This window comes from Kogia breviceps, chromosome X (assembly GCF_026419965.1).
Source record: "Kogia breviceps isolate mKogBre1 chromosome X, mKogBre1 haplotype 1, whole genome shotgun sequence".
In the NCBI taxonomy this organism is placed as follows: domain Eukaryota; kingdom Metazoa; phylum Chordata; class Mammalia; order Artiodactyla; family Physeteridae; genus Kogia; species Kogia breviceps.
In genome coordinates, this window is record NC_081330.1 from 59,685,716 (window position 1) to 59,704,696 (window position 18,981).

Here is an 18,981-nt window from a genome sequence, read left to right on the forward strand (position 1 = left end):
ATTGCTGGGTCGTATGGTAGTTCTATTTTTAGTTTCTTAAGGAACCTTCATACTGTTCTCCATAGTGGCTGTATCAATTTACATTCCCACCAACAGTGCAAGAGGGTTCCCTTTGCTGCACACCCTCTCTAGCATTTATTGTTTCTAGAGTTTATGATGATGGCCATTCTGACTGGTGTGAGGTGATATCTCATTGTAGTTCTGATTTGCATTTCTCTAATGATTAATGATGTTGAACATTCTTTCATTTGTTTGTTGACAATGTGTATATCTTCTTTGGAGAAATGTTTAATTAGGTCTTCTGCCCATTTTTGGATTGGGTTGTGTGTTATTTTGATATTCAGCTGCATGAGCTGCTTGCATGTTTTGGAGATTAATCCTTTGTCAGTTGCTTCAATTACAAATATTTTCTCCCATTTTGAGGGTTGTCTTTTGGTCTTATTTATGGTTTCCTTTGCTGTGCAAAAGCCTTTGTTTCATTAGGTCCCATTTATTTTTTGGTTTATTTCCATTTCTCTAGGAGGTGGGTCAAAAAGGATCTTGCTGTGATTTATGTCACAGAGTGTTCTGCCTATATTTCCTCTAAGAGTTTGATAGTGTCTGGCCTTACATTTAGATATTTAATCCATTTTGAGTTTGTTTTTGTGTATGGTGTCAGGGAGTGTTCTAATTTCATACTTTTACATGTACCTGTCTAGTTTTTCCAGCACCACTTATTGAAGAGGCTGTCTTTTCTCCACTGTATATTCTTGTCTCCTTTATCAAAGATAAGGTGACCTGGCAGGACTTTTTTCTTGGATTTGATGAAATATCAGTGCATTTGATCATAAACAGATCTGAGGTAAAAAATTATTAAAATACTGAAGCTAAATTTTGAAAAGCTTACCTACAAAAAACTAGCAAGTGAACTGCTTCCCCACCTTTAGCAGATCAAGGACCACTGCCTCCTTAACTTCATCTCAGAAGTACATTCCATCTCTGAGCATCCATAGTTCTTTTGTTGTACCTATCTTAGGAAAGATACTGCATAGAACACTGTATTTGTGTATGTTTCTATCCTTTCTAGTAAAATGTAAGCTTCTACGTTACAACTAGCATGGTAGAACATGTGTGTTTGTACTACGTACCAGGTATTCATGGGCATAAAAGCTACATAAATATGATTCAGTCATACCCACAAGGAGCCTTGTAAGTGAAAAAATACCTATTTTTAGTTTTATAATAAATTGTATGGGCTATCACAGCTATAAATACCAAATGTAAGGGAATGTACAGGAGAGAGCATCTAAATCCTATCTTGGAGAACTGATAGAGGATGGGTATGAAGGATGAGTAGGAAGTTGGAATGAAGCAGGATGAGACAGAAAAAATCCTAAGAGGAAACTCCAACACATGCAGAGAAAAAGAGAAATAAAATAGCAAAGAATGTTCAAGAACCAAGTGGTAAGTTATAGATAAAATATAACATACATTGGCAGTAGGGTGGTGGGGAGAGTGAAGGAAGTATTAAAGTTTAGTTGGGATCATATATGAAGGGACTTGTATGTCATACTAAGGGGTCTTGATTTAATTCTGTAGGCAATGATTAGCCACTGAAGACTTCAGGAAGACAACTACCCATAACAGTTGTTAGAAAGATAACTATGTCATAATAATATGACAGATGGGTTAGAAGAACAGGGTGGCAGACACTGTGTGTTAGCTTAAACTCAACACCCATTCCAAATCCCTTACCCCTTGCCTTTTTTCTCCAAAGACAAAAATGTGATTTGCCAATCTTCCTTGAGCCAAGTGTGGCTTACATGACAAATTCTGGTCAAGATATAGACTTAAGTCTTTTGATAAGGGTTTTGAGAAAGCACTTACTTCTCTGATAAAAGGGGGACAGAAGCATCTGGTACAGTTTCTGTAACCCTTCTTCCTACTCTGAATGTGTATGTGTTCCCCAGAGGTATAGGAGCCATTTTGTGATCATGAGGTGACAGATCAACCTGCTAAAGAGCAGAGCGGAAAGATAAAATGTCTAGATCCTTGACGATACCAATGAGCCACTATACCAACCCTGTACTGACCAATTCCCAGACTTAAAATAGACTCTCACTTATTTAAGCTACAGTTAGCTGGTTTACTGTTACTTATAAGCAGAATGTATTGTTAAGTGTCAAAAAGCAAGATTGATAGCAGGCAGATTAACCAGAGGGTACTACAATAATCCAGGAAAGTGATGAAGAAGACTTGAATGAGAGCAGGGATTAGAGAAGGTAGAAAAGATTTGAGAAACACAGAAATGAGAGAGATGTAAAGACAATTTATTTTTAAGTCTATTGATATTGAGGATATCTATGGGATATTAGGTGGATATTACTAACAAATAATTAGAAAGATAGGTATACACTTCTGGAGAAATACAGGAGCTGGAAATATAAATAATAAGGACATATAAATGGTGGCTGAAGTCAGTAAAGTATGTTGAATGGAAATGAGAGAGCACAGAATGAGAAAAGACTAGAAATGCAACCTGAGGAGCCTCAGCATTTAAGAGATTCAGAGCAAGAGAAGAATGAAGAATAACAAGAGGAGCAGGAATGACACCAAAGGGAGGACTGAATTTCAGGAGGGAGTTGTCAAGAGTCAAACATTACAGAATATTCAAGTAGGTATAGAGGCTAAGGTGTCACAAGTTAGAGAGGAACTGAAAGTGAGGAAGTAAGAAAGTGACATTAATTACTGTTTTATGAAGTCAGAAAATCATAAGAAAACAAAAGATAGCTCAAGAGGAAGAGGCAGAGTTGGGGAAAGGTTTTTGTTACTGTTGTCTTTGGATAGAGAAGATCTGAAGCTATTTAGAGATTGAGGAAATGAAATGAATGAAAAGAGAAACCAAAGACTGAAGATTAAATGGGATGGAATATGGTACTGGAAAAGATAGGAAAGGAAGAGATAAGGAACACAAATAGAAGCATTAGCTTTAGAAAGGGGGGATGCATAGCTGCAAAGAGGAAAGTTTTGAAGGTAGATGGAAGAAGTTGGGGAAAACTATGTTTAATAACTTATTTTTTTCTCTATGTAATAGGAGACATAGTCATTGATGTCAGGTATAGGAGGCTTGAGAATAAAAGGTCTGTAATGCCTCTCCTGGAAAACAGAATAGGAAACCACTCAGGAACCAGTAGAAGGAATGCTAAGCAGCATTGGGGGGTCCCATGTAGCATATGTTCCTCTCAAATAGTTCGAGGAATTTTGGGAAATTTAAGAAGAGTTAATAAAACGGAGACAAAGCCAAGTCCAAGTGTCATAAAATATGGATATTTTATTCCAGCTCTGGGAAATGAAAAACAGAGGGGGAGGGAACACATCCTTCCACACACAATTCTAATTGAACTGATATTAATTCATAAAAGCTAAAGAAATATGTATGTGCATATGTATACATAATTATATACACACATACATATTTTTTCAGATTTTAGTCTCATCAGTGTTCATATATTTATTTTTAACATCTTTATTGGAGTATAATTGTGTTATAATGGTGTGTTAGTTTCTGCTTTAAAACAAAGTGAATCAGTTATACATATACATATGTTCCCATAACTCTTCCCTCTTGTGTGTCCCTCCCTCCCACCCTCCCTATCCCACAACTCTAGGTGCTCACAAACCACCTAGCTGATCTCCCTGTGCCATGCGGCTGTTTCCCACTAGCTATCTATTTTACGTTTGGTAGTGTATATATGTCCATGCCAGTCTCTCACTTCATTACAGCTTAACCTTCCCCCTTCCCATATCCTCAAGTCCATGCTCTACTAGGTCTGTGTTATATTCCTGTCCTACCCTTAGGCCCTTCATGACATTTTTTTTTTCATAGATTCCACATATATGTGTTAGCATAAGCTATTTGTTCTTCTCCTTCTGACTTACTTCACTCTGTATGACAGACTCCAGGTCCGTCCACCTCACTACAAATAACTCAATTTCGTTTCTTTTTATGGCTGAGTAATATTCCATTGTATATATGTGCCACATCTTCTTTACCCATTCATCTGCTGGTGGACAGTTAGGTTGCATCCATGTCCTGGCTATTGTAAATAGAGCTGCAATGAACATTTTGGTACATGACTCTTTTTGAATTCTGGTTTTCTCAGGGTATATGCCCAATAGTGAGATTGCTGGGTCGTACGGTAGTTCTATTTGTAGTTTTTTAAGGAACCTCCACACTGTTCTCCATAGTGGCTGTATCAACTTATATTCCCACCAACAATGCAAGAGTGTTCCCTTTTCTCCACACTCTCTCCAGCATTTGTTTCTAGATTTTTTGATGATAGCCATTCTGACTGGTGTGAGATGATATTGAATTGTAGTTTTGATTTGCATTTCTCTAATGATTAATGATGTTTGTTGGCAAACTGTATATCTTCTTTGGAGAAATGTTATTTAGGTCTTCTGCCCATTTTTGGATTAGGTTGTTCTTTTTATACTGAGCTGCATGAGTTGCTTGTAAATTTTGAAGATTAATCCTTTGTCAGTTGCTTCATTTGCAAGTATTTTCTCCCATTCTGAGAGTTCTCTTTTGGCCTTGTTTATGGTAACCTTTGCTGTGCAAAAGCTTTTAAATTTCATTAGGTCCCATTTGTTTGTTTTTGATTTTATTTCCATTTGTCTAGGAGGTGGGTCAAAAAGGATCTTACTGTGATTTATGTCATAGAGTGTTCTGCCTATGTTTTCCTCTAAGAGTTTGATAGTGTCTGGCCTTACATGTAGGTCTTTAACCCATTTTGAGCTTATTTTTGTGTATGGTGTTAGGGAGTGTTCTAATTTCATACTTTTACATGTACCTGTCCAGTTTTCCCAGCACCACTTATTGAAGAGGCTGTCTTTTCTCCACTGTATATTCTTGCCCCCTTTATCAAAGATAAGGTGACAGTATGTGTGTGGGTTTATCTCTGGAATTTCTATCCTCTTCCATTGATCTATATTTCTGTTTTTGTGCCAGTACCATACTGTCTTGATTCCTGTAGATTTGTAGTATAGTCTTAAGTCAAGGAGCCTGATTCCTCCAGCTCATTTTTTGTTCTCAAGATTGCTCTGGCTGTTTGGGGTCTTTTGTGTTTCCATACAAATTGTGAAATTTTTTGTTCTATTTCTGTAAGAAATGCCAGGGGTAGTTTGATAGGGATTGCATTGAAGCTGTAGATTGCTTTGAAGTAGTAGAGTCATTTTCACAACATTGATTCCTCCCATCCAAGAACATGGTATATCTCTCCATCTATTTGTTTCATCTATAATTTCTTTCATCAGTGTCTTATAATTTTCTGCATACAGGTCTTTTGTCTCCTTAGGTAAGTTTGTTCCTAGATATTTTATTCTTTTTGTTGCAGTGGTATATGGGAGTGTTTTATTATTATCACTCTCAGATTTTTCATCATTAGTGTATAAAAATGCCAGAGATTTCTGTGAATTTTGTATCCTGCTACTTTACCAAATTCATTGATTAGCTCTAGTAGTTTTCTGATAGCATCTTTAGGATTCTCTATGTATATTATCACGTCATCTGCAAATAGTGACAGCTTTACTTCTTCTTTTCTGATTTGGATTCCTTTCATTTCTTTTTCTTCTATGATTGCTGTGGCTAAAACTTCCAAAAGTATGTTGAATAAGAGTGGTGACACTGGGCAACGTTGTTTTGTTCCTGATCTTAGTGGAAATGGTTTCAGTTTTTCACCATTGAGGACGATGTTGGCTGTGGGTTTGCCATATACGGCCTTTATTATGTTGAGGAAAGTTCCCTCTGTGCCTACTGTCTGCAGGGTTTTTATCAAAAATGGGTGTTGAATTTTTCCAAAAGCTTTCTCTGTATCTATTGAGATTATCATATGGTTTTCCTCCTTCAATTTGATGATATGGTGTATCACGTTGACTGATTTTCATATATTGAAGAATCCTTGCATTCCTGAAATAAACCCCACTTGATCATGGTGTATGATCCTTATAATGTGCTGTTGGATTATGTTTGTTAGTATTTTGTTGAGGATTTTTGCATGTATGTTCACCAGTGATATTGGCCTGTAGTTTAATTTCTTTGTGATGTCTTTGTCTGGTATTGGTATCAGGTTGACGGTGGCCTTATAGAATGAGTTTGGGAGTGTTCCCCCCTCTGCTATCTTTTGGACGAGTTTGAGAAGGAAACTGTTAGCTCTTCTCTAAATGATTGATAGAATTCGCCTGTGAAGCCATCTGGTCCTGGGCTTTTGTTTGTTGGAAGATTTTTAATCACAGTTTCAATTTCAGTGCTTGTGATTGGGCTGTTCATATTTTCTATATCTTCCTGGATCAGTCTCAGCAGGTTCTGCATTTCTAAGAATTTGTCCATTTCTTCCCGGTTGTCCATTTTATTGGCATAGAGTTGCTTGTAATCTCTCAGAATCTTTTGTATTTCTGCAGTGTCAGTAGTTACTTCTCCTTTTTCATTTCTAATTCTATTGATTTGAGTCTTCTCCCTTTTTTTCTTGATGAGTCTGGCTAATGGTTGATCAATTTTGTTTATATTCTCAAGGAACCAATTTTAGTTTTATTGATCTTTGCTATCATTTACTTCATTTGTTTTTCATTTATTTCTGATCTCCTCTTTATGATTTCTTTCTTTCTGCTAAATTTGGGGGTTTTTGTTCTTTTCTAATTTCTTTAGGTGCAAGGTTAGGTTTTTTGTTCGAAATGTTTCCTGTTTCTTAATGTAGGATTGTATTGGTATAAACTTCCTTCTTAGAACAGCTTTTGTTGCATCCCATAGGTTTAGGGTCGTTCTGTCTCCATCGTCATTTGTTTCTAGGTATTTTTTGACTTCCTCTTCGATTTCTTCAGTGACCACTTTGTTATTAAGTAGTGTATTGTTTAGCCTCCATGTGTTTGTATTTTTTACAGATCTTTTCCTGTAAATGATATCTAATCTCATAGCATTGTGGACGGGAAAGATACTTCATACAATTTCAATTTTCTTAAATTTACCAAGGCTAGATTTGTGATCTAGTATATGATCTATCCTGGATAATGTAACATGAGCACTTGAGAAAAATGTGTATTCTGTTGTTTATGGATGGAATGTCCTAAAAATATTAAGTCCATCTTGTTTAATGTATCATTTAAAACTTGTGTTTCCTTATTTATTTTCATTTTAAATGATCTGTCCATTGGTGAAAGTGGGGTGTTAAAGTCCCCTACCATGATTGTTATTGTCAATTTCCTTTTATGGCTCTTAGTATTTGCCTTATGTATTGAGGTGCTCCTATATTGGGTGCATAAATATTTACAATTACTATTTCCTCTTCATCTTGTTCATGAATTGATCTCTTGATCAGTATGTAGTGTCCTTCTCTGTCTCTTGTGATAGTCTTTATTTTAGAGTCTATTTTGTCTGATATGAGAATTTCTACTGCAGCTCTCTTCTGATTTCTGTTTGCATGGAATATGTTTTTCCATCCCCTCATTTTCAGTCTGTATGTGTCCTTAGGTCTGAAGTGGGTCTACTGTAGACAGCATATATACGGGCCTTGTTTTTGTATCCATTCAGCGAGTCTGTGTCTTTTGATGGGAGCATTTAATCCATTTACATTTCAGGTAATTATCGATATGCATGTTTCTATTACCATTTACTTTTTTCCTGTTTGTTCTTGTAGGTCTTTTCCTTCTCTTGTGTTTCTTGCCTAGAGAAGTTCCTTTAGCATTTGTTGTAAAGCTAGTTTGGTGGTGTTGAACTCTCTCAACTTTTGCTTGTCTCAAAAGGTTTTAATTTCTTCATCAAATCTGAATGAGATCCTTGCTGGGTAGAGTAATCTTGGTTGTAGTTTCTTCTCCTTCATCACTTTAAGTATGTCCTGCCATTCCCTTCTGGCTTGCAGAGTTTCTGCTGAAAGATCAGATGTTAACATTATGGGGATTCCCTTGTGTGTTATTTGTTGTTTTCCCTTGCTGCTTTTAATGTTTTCTTTGTATTTAATTTTTGATAGTTTGATTAATATGTGTCTTGGCATGTTTCTCCTTGGATTTATCCTGTATGGGACTCTCTGTGCTCCCGGAGTTGATTAACTATTTCCTTTCCCATATTAGGGAAGTTTTCAACTATAATCTCTTCAAATATTTTCTCAGTCCCTTTCTTTTTCTCTTCTTCTTCTGGGACCCCTATAATTCGAATGTTGGTGTGTTTAACGTTGTCCCCGAGGTCTCTGAGACTGTCTTCAGTTCTTTTCATTCGTTTTTCTTTATTCTGCTCTGCAGTAGTTATTTCCACTATTTTATCTTTCAGGTCACTTATCCGTTCTTCTGCCTCACTTATTCTGCTACTGATCCCATCTAAAGTATTTTTAATTTCATTTATTGTGTTGTTCATCATTGCTTGCTTCCTCTTTAGTCTTTCTATGTCCTTGTTAAATGTTTCTTGCATTTTGTCTATTATATTTCCAAGATTTTGTATCATCTTTACTATAATTATTCTGAATTCTTTTTCAGGTAGACTGCCTATTTCGTCTTCATTTTTTACATCTGGTGGGATTTTACCTTGCTCCTTCATCTGCTGTGTTTTTCTGTCTTTTCATTTTGCTTATCTTACTGTGTTTGGGGTCTCCTTTTCACAGGCTGTAGGTCCGTAGTTCCCATTGTTTTTGGGGTCTGTCCCCAGTGGCTAAGGTTGTTCCAGTTGGTTGAGTAGGTTTCCTGGCTGAGGGGACTAGTGCCTGTGTTCTGGTGGATGAGGCTGTATCTTTTCTTTCTGGTGGGCAGGTCCACGTCTGGTGGTGTGTTTTGGTGTGTCTGTAACCTTATTATGATTTTAGGCAGCCTCTCTGCTAATGGATGGTGCTGTTTTCCTGTCTTACTAGTTGTTTGGCATATGGTGTCCAGCACTACAGCTTGTTGGTCGTTGAGTGAACCTGGGTCTTGCTGTTGAGATGGAGATCTCTGGGGGATTTTCACCATTTGATAATACATGGAGGTGGGAGGTCTCTTGTGGACCAGTGTTCTGAAGTTTGTTCTCCCACAGACGCACAGCCCTGACGCCTGGCTGGATTACCAAGAGCCTTTAATCCACACAGCTCAGCATAAAAGGCAGAAAAGAAAGAAATTAAAGAAAAGAAAGAAAGAAAGAAAGAAAGAAAGAGAAAGAAAAAGAGAGTAGGATAAAATAAAATAATTAAAATAAAACATAATTATTAAGAAGAAAAATTTTAAAAAGCAAAAAATAAAAGTGTCAGAATCCTAGGACAAATGGTGAAAGCAAAGCCATAGACAAAATCTCACACAGAAGCATACACATACACACTCAGAAAAAGGGGAAAAATATATCTTGCTTCCAAAGTCCACCTCCTCAATTTGGGATGATTTGTCATCTATTCAGGTATTCCACAGATGCAGGGCACATCAAATTGACTGTGGGGCTTTAAACCGCTGCTTCTGAGGCTGCTGGGAGTGATTTCCCTTTCTCTTCTTTGTTCGCACAGCTCCTGGGGTTCAGCTTTGGATTTGGCTCCGCCTCTGCGTGTAGGTGGCCAGAGGGAATCTGTTCTTCACTCAGACAGGACGGGGCTAAAGGTGCGGCTGATTTGGGGGCTCTGGATGACTCAGGCTGGGGGGGAGGGAGGGGTATGGACGCAGGGTGAGCCTGTGGTGGCAGAGGCTGGCATGCCGTTGCACGAGACTGAGGTGCACCATCCATTCTCCTGGGGAAGTTGTCCCTGGATATCGGGACCGTGGCGGTGGCGGGCTGCACAGGCTCCCGGTGGGGGGGGAGGTGTGGAGAGTGACCTGTGCTTGCACACAGGCTTTTTGGTGGCAGCAGCAGCAGCCTTAGCATCTCATGCCCATCTCTGGGGTACGCATTGATAGCCACGGCTCATGCCCATTTCTGGAGCTACTTCAGATGGCGCACTTAATCCCCTCTCCTTGTGCACCAGGAAGCAAAGAGGGAGGAAAAACACCCTTGCCTCTTCAGAAGCTCCAGACTTCTCCTGGACTCCCTCCCGGCTAGCTGTGGTGCACTAACCCATTTAGGCTGTGTTCACGCTGCCAACCCCAGTCCTATCCTGGCAACCGACTGAAGTCCGAGCCTCAGATCCCAGCCCCTACCCATCTCGGCGGGTGAGCAGACAAGCCTCTCGGGCTGGTGAGTGCTGGTCGGCACCGATCCTCTTTGTGGGAATCTCTCCGCTTTGCCCTCCACACCCAGTTACTGCACTCTCCTCCGTGGCTCTGAAGCTTCCCCCTCTTCCACCCACAGTCTCTGCCCATGAAGGGGCTTCTAGTGTATAGAATCCTTTCCTCCTTCACAGCTCCCTCCCACTGGTGTGGGTCCCGTCCCTATTCTTTTGTCTCTGTTTATTTTGTTTTCTTTTGACCTACCCAGGTACGTTGGGAGTTTTTTGCCTTTTGGGAGGTCTGAGGTCTTTTGTCAGTGTTCAGTGGGTTTTCTATAGGAGCAGTTCCACGTGTAGATATATTTCTGATGTATCTGTGGGGATGAAGGTGATCTCTGCGTCTTAGTCTTCCACCATCTTCTCATGTTGATCCCATATATTTATTTTTACTTTTTAAAAAATACCCTTAAATATCACCAAATGCATCCTAATACTTCTACCTCTGCCTCCTCATTGACCATTTAATATTGTTCGGATTGTATTCAATTTGTGTTTTTATCACTTATGTGAATTGTCTAACTGTACACTAGAAGATGTAAGGGAAAAACCTGGTTCAAATTATACTCCGTGCATCACAGTTACCCATTACATGTTTTCATTGTTATTTGCAACTTCACACATCTTGTAGTTCTCTATGCAGACTATTTCAGCTTCTAGTGCTGTACATGTCTACATCTTCTGGATGGGACTGCCCGTGATCCATGAGCTTGGGGTCAGGCATAAACTGTGTACCACCTGATAAAGTATTAAAATGAAAAAAATTAGTCATTCATTTAACAAATTTCTTGTTGATACGGGGCACATATCAGTTAAGAAAACAGATAAAAATGTCTGCCAACATGGACCTAACATTCAAGTTGGGTGAGAGAGACAATAAACTAAATGACATGTCAGAAGGTGGTAAGTGCTATGCAAAAAAAAAAAAAAAATCAGGAAGGAGGGGCATATGGGGTGCTTGGGTGATTTGTAGTTTTAAATAGGGTGGCCAGGGAAAGCCTTCTATATTTGAGCCAAGAACTGAAGGAGGTGAAGGTGTGAGCCCTGTAGATATTTGAGGGAAATGCCTTACAGGAAGAGCATACAGCAAGTGTAACAGAACTTAGGCATGTCTGAGGAGCCATAAAATGGCCAATATGGCTAGAACAGAGTTGGCAAGATATGCTGATGGTGGGTAGAATGAGAGTGGTAGGAGGCATAATCAGAAAACAATGGAAGGCCAGGTCACATAGGGCCATGGCAAAATTTTTCTTCTTATTCTAAGAGATGAAAAGTCTCTGGACAGTTTTGAGCAGAGGAGTGATACAATGTTATGTTTTTCATGTTTTTTAAATGATTACTCTTGGCTATGGGGAGAAGAGAGTATAGGGAAACAAGCATGGAAGTAGGGAGAGCAGTTGGGAGACTATTGCAGTACGCCAGGAGGGAGATGCTGATGGCTTTTATTAGGGCAATAGCAGTGGACGTGGTGAAAAGGTATTGGATTCTGGATAACTTCTTAAGGTAGAATGGACAAGATTTCCTAAATGGACTCGATATGTTGTGTGAGTGAGACTCTTTAACTTGAGAAACTAGAAGAGTGGAGTTGACATTTACTGAGATAGGGGAAAGTGTAGAATGTTTGGGAGAAGGCAAATGAAGTGTTAAGTTTTGGAAGTGCTATATTTGAATTGCTAACTAGACATCTGAATACAAATATTGAGTAAGCAGTTAGAAATGTGAATCTAGAGTTCAGCACAGGAGTAGCCTGTGCTGGTTTATAAATTTTACGTTCCTAGCCTATATATGGCATTTAAAACTATGAGACCATATGAAGTCTTCCAGAATATCAGAAAATAGGTCCAAGAAATGAGCCCTTTGGACACTCCAACTTTTTGAGGTTAAGAACATTAGGAGAGAAGATTCAAGATGGTGGTAGAGTAGGTGGATGTGGAGTTCATCTCTCTCCACAGGTGCAGCAGGACTACTTCTATAGATGCAACAATCCTCATGGAACACCAGCTGAAAACTAGCAGAAGACCTTGGACGAAAGGACTATAAAGATCCCCTCATAACTGGGTAGGATGGAAAAAAGAAGGGAGGAGGAGAGATGATGTGGGATGGGACCAGCACCCTGGGTTTGGGGAGCTGAAGCAGAGATTGCTGAATTTGAGGAAACCTCCTCTCTGATGGGGAAATCAATTGGGACAGAAGGGAAGCATTTGAGGCTGTTGGAAGAGGGTGATGCAGCCGATCTGTGGCAGACAGGAGAGAGTAAGAAATACAGATGGTCCATACCACGGCCCTACGTACCCCAGACTGGGACATGTGTTTACAGGTGTGCATGGGGGCTGGGAGTTGGTGCGTGTGGATTGGAGAACAGGCTCAGAGTGAGAACTGCTGTTGGCTGTGTGGAGACGGACTGAGGAGACAGGAGGGAGGAAATCCACAGCAGGGAATGCCTACAGAGGAAGGCCAGACTACCATAGAAGCAGGGCGCTATTGCTGAGTCACACGCAAGAGGAGGAGCCACTATTGTAGCCTCTCTCTCCCCACATGCCAGCACCTGCCAATGACAATAAAATAAGCCTGCTCAGGGATGGCTCCTGTGCACTGGCTGCTGAGCAATAAAAAAAACCCCTCAGAGCTGGCCCTCATGCACTGGCTGCAGGGTAATTAAAAAAAAGCCCTCTCAGGGCTGGACCTCACACACCTGCTGCTGGGTGCCAGAAAAGCCCTCGTCAGGGCTGGCCCTCATACATCTTATGCTGGGTACTAGAAAAGGCCCTCACTAGGGCCATATCTCTTTTGACTGTAGCCACTGGCTTCCCTGCGCACTTGGTGCCGCTAGGGTTCCTGTGATCCAAGCAGTCATACCACCTCTGTGCCTGGTCCAGGGCTGACCCAAGACCTCCAAGGCAGACTCAGGACCAGACACCTGTGGGTGGACCACGCATAGAGGTGGGGATAGAACCAAAGCTGAAACTCAGGGATGGGGTGACTAAGGAAGAAGACTGAAAATCTTTCCATTAGCTGTACAAGCTGCAGATTAAATCCCCACAATCAGCTAGGTAGACCCTGCATCTAAGGAATATCCAAGTAGACAGTGAGTGCTCCCACAAATGAAAATGGTCTAGCTCTGGCAGCTGTGGAATGTGGGGGCAAGTGCACACAGGTATTGGGCCAGATCAGAGTCAGAGTTGTACCCACAAGGCCCACAGCAGGTCCAGAGACCAGCCCAGAGGCAGAGGAGAGCCTCTTGGGTTGTGGTTCACAGCATGTGCAAGGACAATTATGGTGGAGACCCCAGGGAAACGTAATTATTACTATTAATTTTATTATTTTAGATTCCTTCTGTTGTTGGTTCTAGCTTTATTTTTTGGTTTTTTTTTCTGTTTTTTTTTTGTTGTTGTTTCTTTTTTTTAGTCTTTTGGGATCTCTGTTTTATAATATATTTTTATTTTTTAATATATTTCTATTTTTACTTTGCTTTTCTGTTGTGTTCTTTCCCTTCTTTTCCTTTTTCTTTAATGTTTCTTTTAAAAAATATATTTCCGTTTCTACTTTTCTGTTGTCCTGATTTTTGCTTTTTATTATATTTTATTATTATTTTATAAAATCATTTTTATTGGTTTGTTCTGTTTCCTTGCTTTATTCTTCAGTTGGTTGGCACACTGCTTTGGTTTTTGTTTTTAGGTTATGTGTTTTTGTTAGTTTTAATCCTAATTGTTTGATTTCATTTTTGAGTTCTATTTGTCTGGTTGTTCTCTTGCTTTTTGTTGTATTTGGCCCTGCTTTTGTTTCTTTTGTGTGTGTTTCCTTGTTACTGTTTGTTTGATTTTGCTTTCACCATTTCTCTGGGGTTTTGATTGTCCCTTTTTTTTCTTTAATATATTTTCTATTTTATTTTATTTTTTTACATTTCTGTTTCTACATTTCTTTTCTGTTGTTCTGTTTTCTTTCCCCTTTCTTTTTTTCTTTTTCTTTTTTTGTGGTACGCAGGCTTCTCACTGTTGTGGCCTCTCCCATTGCGGAGCGCAGGCTCCAGAGGTGCAGGCTCAGCAGCCATGGCTCACAGGCCTAGCCGCTATGCGGCATGTGGGATCTTCCTGGACCGTGGCAAGAACCCATGTCGCCTGCATTGGCAGGCGGACTCTCAACCACTGCGCCACCAGGGAAGCCCTTTTTCTCTTTTTAAAATATCATTTTTGTTAGTTTGTTTTGTTACTTTGCTTCATCCTAAGTTGGCACTCTGCTTTGGTTTTGTTTTTTGGTTTTGAGTTTTTGTCAGCTCTTCTTCTTAATTCTTTGATTTTGTTCTTGGGTTCTTTGGTTTGTCTGGACTCTTGCTATTTGATTTATCTGGCTCTGTTTTTGTTTCTTTTGTGTGTGTGTGTGTGTTTGTGTGTTTCCTTGTTTGTGTTTCTGCTTGTTCGATTTTACTCTTTACCATTTGTCTGGGGTTTTGTTAGTATTTTTTTTTTTTAATTCCCTTTATCGCTGGGATGAGCGACTTGTGGGGTCTTGGTCCCTTGACCAGAAGTCAGGCCTGAGGCTCTGGAGTGGGAGCACTGAGTCGAGGATGCTGGACCACTATAGAATTCCCAGCCCCAGGGAAGATTAATCACCTAGAGCTCTCATGGAGGCCTCTATCTGAATCTAAGACCCAGCTCCACACAACTGCCGGCAGCTCCCTGTGCTGGATGCCTCACACCAAACAACAAACAAGATAGGAACACAAACCCACCCATCAGCAAACAGACTACCTAAAGTCATACTAAGCTCACAGATGCCCCAAAACACACCATCTGACAAGGCCCTGCTCATCAGAGGGAAAAGACCCAGCTCCACAACCAGAATGCAGGCACTAGTCCCTCCCATCAGGAAGCCTACACAAGACACTGGACCAACCCCACCACCAGTGGCAGAGAACAGAAGCAAGAGGAACTACAACCCTGCAGCCTAGTGAAAGGAGACCTCAAATACTGTAAATTAGACAAAATGAGAAGACAGAGAAATATCTTACAGGCAAAAGAACAAGATAAAACCCCACAAGACCAAACAAATGAAGAGGAAATAGGCAAACTACCTGAAAAATAATTCAGAGTAATGATAGTAAAGATGATCCAAAATGTTGGAAATAGAATCAAGACAAGAATGTTTAACAAGGACCTAGAAGAACGAAACAGCAAACAAACAGTGATGAACAACACAATAACTAATTAAAAATACTCTAGAAGGAATCAATAGCAGAATAACTGAGGCAGAAGAACGGATAAGTGAGTTGGAAGATAGAAGGGTGGAAATAACTGCTGAGGAGCAGAATGAAGAAAAATGAATGAAAAGAATAGAGGTCAGTTTCAGAGACCTCTGGGACAACATTAAGCACACCAACATTCAAATTATAGGCGTCCCAGAAGAAGAAGAAAAAAAGAAAAGGCCTGAGAAAATATCTGAAGAGATTATAGTTGAAAACTTCCCCAACATGGGAAGGGAAATAGTCAATCAAGTCCAGGGAGCACAGCGAGTCCCATACAGGATAAACCCAAGGAGAAACACACTGAGACACATATTAAACTAGCAAAAATTAAACACAAAGAAAAAATATTAAAAGCAGGAATGGAAAAGCAACAAATAACATACAATGGAATCCCTGTAAGGTTAACAGCTGATCTTTCAGCATAAATTCTACAGGCCAGAGGGAGTGGCAGGACATAGTTAAAGTGATGAAAGGGAAAAACGTATAATCAAGATTACTCTACTCAGCAAGGATCTCATTCAGATTTGACGGACAAATCAAGAGAATTCAGCACCACCAAACCAGCTTTATAACAAATGCTAAAGGAACTTCTCAAGGCTGAAAACACAAGAGAAGGAAAAGACCTACAAAAACAACCCAAACAATTAAGAAAATGGTAATAGGAACATACATATCAATAATTACCTTAAATGTAAATGGATTAAATGCTCCAACCAAAAGACACAGACTGGCTGAATGGATACAAAAACAAGATCCATATATATGCTGTCTACAAGAGACCAACTTCAGACTTAGGGACACACACCGACTGAAAGTGAGGGGATGGCAAAAGATATTCCATGCAAAGGGAAATCAAAAGAAACCTGGAGTAGCAATTTTCATATCAGACAAAATAGACTTTAAAATAAAGACTATTAGAAGAGACAAAGAAGGACACTACACAATGATCAAGAGGTCAATCCAAAAAGAAGATATAACAATTGTAAATATCTATGCACCCAACATAGGAGCACCTCAATACTTAAGGCAAATGCTAACAGCCATAAAAGGGGAAATGAACAGTAACACAATAATAGTAGGCAACTTTAACACCCAACTTGCACCAATGGACAGACATCATCCAAACCAAAAATAAATAAGGAAATACAAGCTTTAAATGACACAACAGACCAGATGGACTTAATTGATATTTATAGGACATTCCATCCAAAAACAACAGAATACACTTTCTTCTCAAGTGCACATGGAACATTCTCCAGGATAGATTACATCTTTGGTCACAAATCAAGCCTTGGTAAATTTAAGAAAATGAAATTGTATCAAGCATCTTTTCTGACCATAATGCTATGAGACTAGATATCAATTACAGGAAAAACCCTGTAAAAAATAAAAATGGAGGGTAAACAATATGCTACTAAACAACCAAGAGATCACTGAAGAAATCAAAGAGGAAATCAAAAATTACCTAGAAATAAATGACAATGAAAACATGACGACCCCAAACCTACGGGATGCAGCAAAAGCAGTTCTAAGAGGGAAGTTTATAACAATACAATCCTACCTCAAGAAACAAGAAAAATCTGAAACAAACACAACAACCCTGGCTCTTCTGTAAAATGGGGCTTAGAGCAGTAACAATGTCAATTATTTACTTTTAGTATTCAACATAATGCACACAAAGTGGTACATACAATACCCTGTGCATGGTAAGTAGGTAAGAACAATTTTTATATTTACTTTGTGATATAAGACTAAACATTTTTTTCACAAACTTTTTATTTTAAATGTTTTTCAAACTCTGATTTATTTTGAAATGATTTTTTCTTTTTACATTTGGAAGACAAACCTTTTTTCCATAGACAAATTTAATTTCCAGTTTTATGATGAAAATGAAGAGGAAAAATTTACGTAGTTATTTATTTTACACCTACCTTTTCAGAACAGTTTCTGCTTTATAAACTGGGATAGACCTATATGTAATTTCACCATTAAGTATATTTTAAAAACAGCCATATCTTAAATAATCACTATCTATGACATTAATACAGTTCTCCACAGACAGATTTTTAACCTGGGATCCCTTTGGGGGAGGGAGGTCTGTGGATAGAATTCAGGTGATCTATGAACTTGAATGGGGGAAATTTGTCTTTATTTTCATTAACCTTTGACTGAAGATGAATTCGATAACGAATGCAGGCGACAAACCACAATACTATTGACGGTACCTTAGACTTTGTCACTAATAAAAATCACAGATAGTCACACTGCAGTTGCAGATATCTTGAAATATTTACACTTACAACTACTTCAAAATTATAGCCTTAATCAGATATGTTGTTAGATATTGTTGATTAACACAATTAAGGAAGCTCATACATTACTATGTATTTTAGTTTATGCATTTAAAACATTCTGAGAAGGGGTCTGTAGCACACAGAAAAGGTTAAGCTTAGTGGTTCTGTCTGCTTCTTTCCCAAATGCATCTTTACTGCCACCTGGTGGAAGCCTTTGCTCAGTACAAGTGAAAAGTATACTACAAAATAGTTTAATCAATTTTTTTTAATGAGACATACTATAGTAAGCATTGACAATTATTTTTATATAAGTCTGAATGTGTCTAATTTTCTTAACAATGTTCACCAATTGACTAAGTTCTCTAACACTTCTACTCACTACCTTAATTTATATTCTTGTCCAAAATCTGGTCAAAGGGTCTATCACCTAAATTTGAAAGGCTCCTTTGCCTTTAGAGCTCCACCTCTCAAAATCTGTTGAAAGGCTTCAAATTTTTAGTTTATCCATAGCTTATGTCAGATATTATTAACTAGAGGAATATGAATAGAGAATTCCCTGTGGAGCTTTTCCTACAATCCACCTGCTTGGAGGTCTCACCTCTGGAGATTCTCATTTATAATTCTTGTTAGAGTGAATTTTAGAAAAAACAAAAACAAAAACTCAATAAATTGTGATGTGGATCCCTCTGGTTTAGAACCATTCGACCTAGGTCATTTGATTTCTGCCTTTTTCTTTTAAAGGGTCATCTCATGCTTTTCTGAGTAATTAAGGATTATGTCTTTCCTCTTAGAAATTTCTTCATCCCTTTTGATCCAGGGCTCTCTGTCCTCCCAAAGAATTACCAATCATAAAAACTCTTCTTGAATCTCAATCCCCTAATCATTGTAATGATTTTCTTTATCATATTTTAAATCTCTAATAAAAAACAATTTATGCTTAGTTTTTTTAGACTTTTAAAAAAGCTGGTGTTTTATACAAACAGGAAAGGAATAAAGATATTTAAAGTTACAAAACAGCAATGAATTATTATCTCAAATAGCCATTAGGTGTTATCTGTTCACTGATAATTTAGTTCACGCCTTATCTCATTTATATTTTAAGCAAGTTAGGTACAAAAAATTAGGACAGATCACTAATTGCTGAGTGAAGTTACAAATGTTAGAAATTCTATTTTTGTTTCTTTTGTATAAAATTGGGATGATATTCAGTATTCAGATTTTCAGTAACTGAAACACTAAAAGATATTAGCCATTGCAAAGTAGTTTCACATGCTGT

At 38.6% G+C, this 18,981-nt stretch overlaps 1 protein-coding gene across 6 annotated transcripts in view; it reads right to left on the reverse strand.

Annotated features, from left to right (window-relative positions):
* Positions 1–18,981, reverse strand: part of APOOL (apolipoprotein O like) — a 178,889-nt gene that overhangs the window by 49,813 nt on the left and 110,095 nt on the right. For 5 of the 6 annotated variants that reach the window (XM_067023124.1, XM_059051267.2, XM_067023125.1 and 2 more), the window contains one exon: positions 3,640–10,910. The exons of the other annotated variant lie outside the window; for it this stretch is intronic. In XM_067023124.1, coding sequence (XP_066879225.1) covers positions 10,822–10,910 — 89 coding nt within the window. In that variant the 3' untranslated portion in view covers positions 3,640–10,821. Of the gene's footprint in view, positions 1–3,639; positions 10,911–18,981 lie in introns of those variants that run through there. 6 annotated transcript variants of the gene reach the window in all.